At 39.1% G+C, this 4,447-nt stretch overlaps 1 protein-coding gene across 1 annotated transcript; it reads left to right on the top strand.

Moving 5' to 3' along the window:
* Positions 1-1,731: 1,731 nt before the first annotated feature.
* On the top strand, positions 1,732-2,733 carry LOC101085186 (olfactory receptor 7A17-like). Its single transcript, XM_045047335.1, has one exon. The coding sequence runs from the start codon at positions 1,744-1,746 to the stop codon at positions 2,674-2,676; it is 933 nt and encodes a 310-aa protein (XP_044903270.1). The 5' UTR covers positions 1,732-1,743; the 3' UTR covers positions 2,677-2,733.
* Positions 2,734-4,447: the final 1,714 nt, after the last annotated feature.

The raw sequence follows: 4,447 nt of genomic DNA on the forward strand, positions 1-4,447 counted from the left end.
AAGTGTCACCTTCTTTGCAGTCTTCCTAAACACCTGTTTAAAAAAAGAGCCCTCCCCATCCACTCCTTTTTATGCCTTTTTTTCCTTCACAGCACCTGTCACCATCTGACATGGGGCTGTATGGACTTGGATTGTATGGATTTTTCTTTTTTTTTCTCCAAGTTCTTATTCAAATTCCAGCTAGTTAACATACAGTGTAATACTAGTTTGAGGTGTAGAATTTAGTGATTCAACACTTACGTACACTTACATACCTGCTCATCACAGGTGCCCTCCTTAGTCCTCATCCCCTATTTAACCCATCCCCCCACCCCTCCAGCAACACTCAGTTTGTTCTCTAGAGTTAAGAGTCTGTTTCTTGGTTTGCCTCTCTCCCCCCCATGTTCATTTAGTTTATTTCATAAATTCCACATATCAATGAAATCATATGGTATTTGTCTTTCTCTGACTTATTTTGTTCAGCATAATACTCTCTAGCTCCATCCACATCATTGCAAATGGCAAGATTTCATTCTTTTCCTTCTTTTTTATGGCTGAGTAATGTGTGTGTGTGTGTGTGTGTGTGTGTGTACCACATCTTCCTTATCCATTCATCAGTCAATGGATATTTGGCCAAAAAACAAATAATCTAGTTTAAAAATGGGCAGAGGACATAAATAGACATTTTTGCAAAGAAGACATCCAGATGGCTAACAGACACAAGAAAAGATGCTCAACATCACTCATCATCAGGAAAATGCAAATCAAAACTACAATAAGATATCACTTTACCTCTGTCAGAATGGCTAAACTTAACACAGGAAACAGCAGATGTTGGTGGGGATGTAGAGAAAGGGGAACCCTTTCACACTGTTGGTGGGAAGGCAAACTGGTGCAGTCCTGTGGAAAACAGTATGAAGATTCCTCAAAAAGTTAAAAAAAAAAAAAAAAAGAACTACCCTATGGCCCAGCAGTCACACTCCTAGGTATTTACCTAAAGAATACAAAAATAAAAATTCAAAGGGATACATGCACCCAGATGTTTATAGCAGCATTATTTACAAATTATGGAAATAGCCCAAATGTCCATTGGCTGATGAATAGATAAAGAAGCTGTGGTATATATATACAATGGAATACAGCCATCAAGAAGAATGAAAACTTGCCCATTTGCAATGACATGGATGGAACTAGGATGTATTATGCTAAGTGAGATGTCAGTCAGAAAAAAACAAATACCATATGATTTCACTCGTATGTGGAATTTAAGAAACAAAACAAATGAGCAAAGGTGAAAATGGGAGAGAGATACAAATCAAGAAACACACTCTTTTATAGAGAACAAACTTACCAGAGGGGAGGTAGGGGTGTGTGGGTAAAATAGTTGATGGGGGTAATTAAGGAGCACCCTCTTGATGTATAGAGCACTAGGTGATGTATAGAAGTGTTGAATCACTGTATTGTACACCTGAAACTAATATTACACTGTATGTTAACTAACTGGAATTTATCTTTGTTTTTGTTTTTTTACTTTTTTATTTTTATTTTCTTTTTTTTAATCTGAAATTTATTGTCAAGTTGGTTTCCATACAACACCCAGTGCTCATCCCAACCGGTGCCCTCCTCAATGCCCATCACCCACTGGAATTTAAATAAAAACTTTAAAAAATAAAAAAGAAATAAAGGGCAATAAGTTAACAAAACCTATTTGCTTGAAAATTAATCACGTTATTTTTTTTCTTCCCTAGTAGTCAACTCCACCACATGGAACTAAGCAATGATACACAAATTTCAGAGTTTCTTCTTCTGGGATTTTCAGAGGAACCAGAACTGCAGCCCCTCATATTTGGGCTTTTCCTCTCCGTGTACCTGATCACTGTGTTTGGAAACCTGCTCATCATCCTGGCCATCAGTTCTGACTCCCACCTCCACACCCCCATGTACTTCTTCCTGGCCAACCTGTCCTTTGTAGACTTCTGCTTCACCTCCACCACCGTCCCGAAGATGCTTCTGAACATCCAGACTCAGAGCAAGGTCATAACCTATGCAGGCTGCATCAGCCAGATGTATTTTTTCATACTCTGTGCAGAGTTGGATGACCTTATCCTGTCTGCAATGGCCTATGACCGATTTGTGGCCATCTGTCACCCCCTGCAATACACCATCATCATGAGCCCCCAGCTCTGTGGATTGCTTGTTCTGGTATCCTGGATCATCAGTGTTCTGAACTCACTGTTACAAACCTTAATGGTGCTGCCACTGTCCTTCTGCACAGGCATGGAAGTCCCCCATTTTTTTTGTGAACTCAATCAGGTCCTCAGGCTTGCCTGTTCTGAGACCTTTCTTAATGACACGGTGATGTATTTTGCAACTGTGCTCCTCGGTGGTGCTCCCTTGGCTGGGATCCTTTACTCTTACTCTAAGATAGTCTCCTCCATACGTGGGATCTCATCAGCTCAGGGCAAGTATAAGGCATTTTCCACCTGTGCATCTCACCTCTCAGTTGTCTCCTTATTTTGTTGTACAGGCCTCGGAGTGTACCTTAGCTCTGTTGCTACCCAGAGTTCCCACTCAAGTACAACAGCCTCGGTGATGTACACGGTGGTCACGCCCATGCTGAACCCCTTCATCTACAGCCTGAGGAACAGAGACATAAAGAGGGCTCTGAAAAGAATCGTTGGGATTCCAGTGATGTAAGGACCAATCTTCCTGGGGCTAAAGATGTGCCCATGATTGCAGGGCTCAAAGCCTCAGAGCCAGGAATTGTTATCCCTTGATAAGATTGTGGAAGTAGAATGTGCTCCTCCTGTTTATTTCCTGGCATTTCCATTTATTTGAATTCAGCTTCTCCATACAATTTAAATAACCCATTTTATTAAGCTTCTGCTCTGTCTGACATACAGTTTCCTCTTTGTCCAATCCCTACTTTTTCAAAGTTTTTTCTAGCCTTGACCAAAAATATTTGTAAATTCCCATTTATGTCATGGGGTAACATGGATTTCTGAAGAATAATTTCTACTCAAACAACATATACCATCCCAAGTAATTTTTCTCCTGTTTTACTAAAAGGATGGTCGTGAGTTATATTATTCATAGAGAAAAAAACTACTTTTGATAACCAAGGCTATTTGTATAATTTTATAATACAGGAAAGTATGAGACTGCAGTTTTTCACTTGTGCACATTAAGATTTTGTACATCACTGTCTTGACTTGTCATTCTGACAACGTAGACTAACTTATAGTTCATCTTATAGTAAGCCATTGGGTTCCATTCTCCTTATTATAATCATGTGGTCCTATGCAGGTGTATGCTACCACAGTGATTGACAAATATTACCAAATACACGTCTCCCTGTGGCATCTACACAGAAACATATATTTCAATAAATAAACTTCATATGGTCTTTGATCCAGGGAAGATCTTACATATAATGAAGAAAAATTGAAATTATACTTTGTATTACTGAGCAAAATATTTCATTTCATACAGCCCGTCTACCTGTTGAAGTATGGAGTTTGGTGTCCTTGTACGAGACTTGGGTTTTTTCCACTGGAGTGAGTAACTGGTTGGCATATTTATGGTGTTTTTACTGAATCACCTTGCTCTTTCTGCTACATACAAATAGGACTCTTTCCACTGCTCTGAATGAAATATCTCCTCTTTTCTAAATTTTGCCATAACCATGAAATGGGCTTCTGGTTGAACGATAATCGATATCATCCATTATACATCAGACATATATATCCGCATGATCAAAAGATGACTCATTAAAGAGATTGAATTCCTGTCCAGCCATATGATTCAGGTCACAACTTTGGTGCAAAGAGATATGCCCTTCCAACCTCTCTTGGTTAACCTGGATGGAACCCTAATAAAGTCTCTTTTTAATCAGGTCATTGAAAGAAGTTTTAATAGCAGAGTGCTAATGAATTCTGTCCCCAAATATCAGCACAAATACCTAGAATGGGAAGATGTAGATTATTATAATTTCTCTCAGTTCTGGTGGCTTTTATAATTATATACCTGTTTGCTAGGATACAAGCAATTGTATCAAGCCATTGTGAAACAAGCCATTCTTGAAAACACGTGTTTTACTATAATGCCTTTATAATTGGCAGTAATATGGGATTGTCTTGTGGGGAGTTGTTCTGATCTATTCTGAACTGCTTAACAGTTTCTACATTGCATTTATTTCTCTTTTTTTTATAAAAATAAATTTCTTTTTATTTTAGAGAGAGAGAAACCATGCAAGCAGGGGAGAGGGGCAGAGGGAGAGAGAGAGAGAATTCCAAGCAAACTCCATGATTAGCATGAAGCCCAATGTGGGGCTTGATCCCATTACCCTGGGATCACAACCTGAACAGAAATCAAGCATCAGATGCTCAACCAACTGAGCCACCCAGGAGCCCCTCTACATTATATTTCTAAAGATCATCCACAAAGGTGTGTGGAGCTGTAGTTCACT

This window comes from Felis catus, chromosome A2 (assembly GCF_018350175.1).
Source record: "Felis catus isolate Fca126 chromosome A2, F.catus_Fca126_mat1.0, whole genome shotgun sequence".
In the NCBI taxonomy this organism is placed as follows: Eukaryota; Metazoa; Chordata; class Mammalia; order Carnivora; family Felidae; genus Felis; species Felis catus.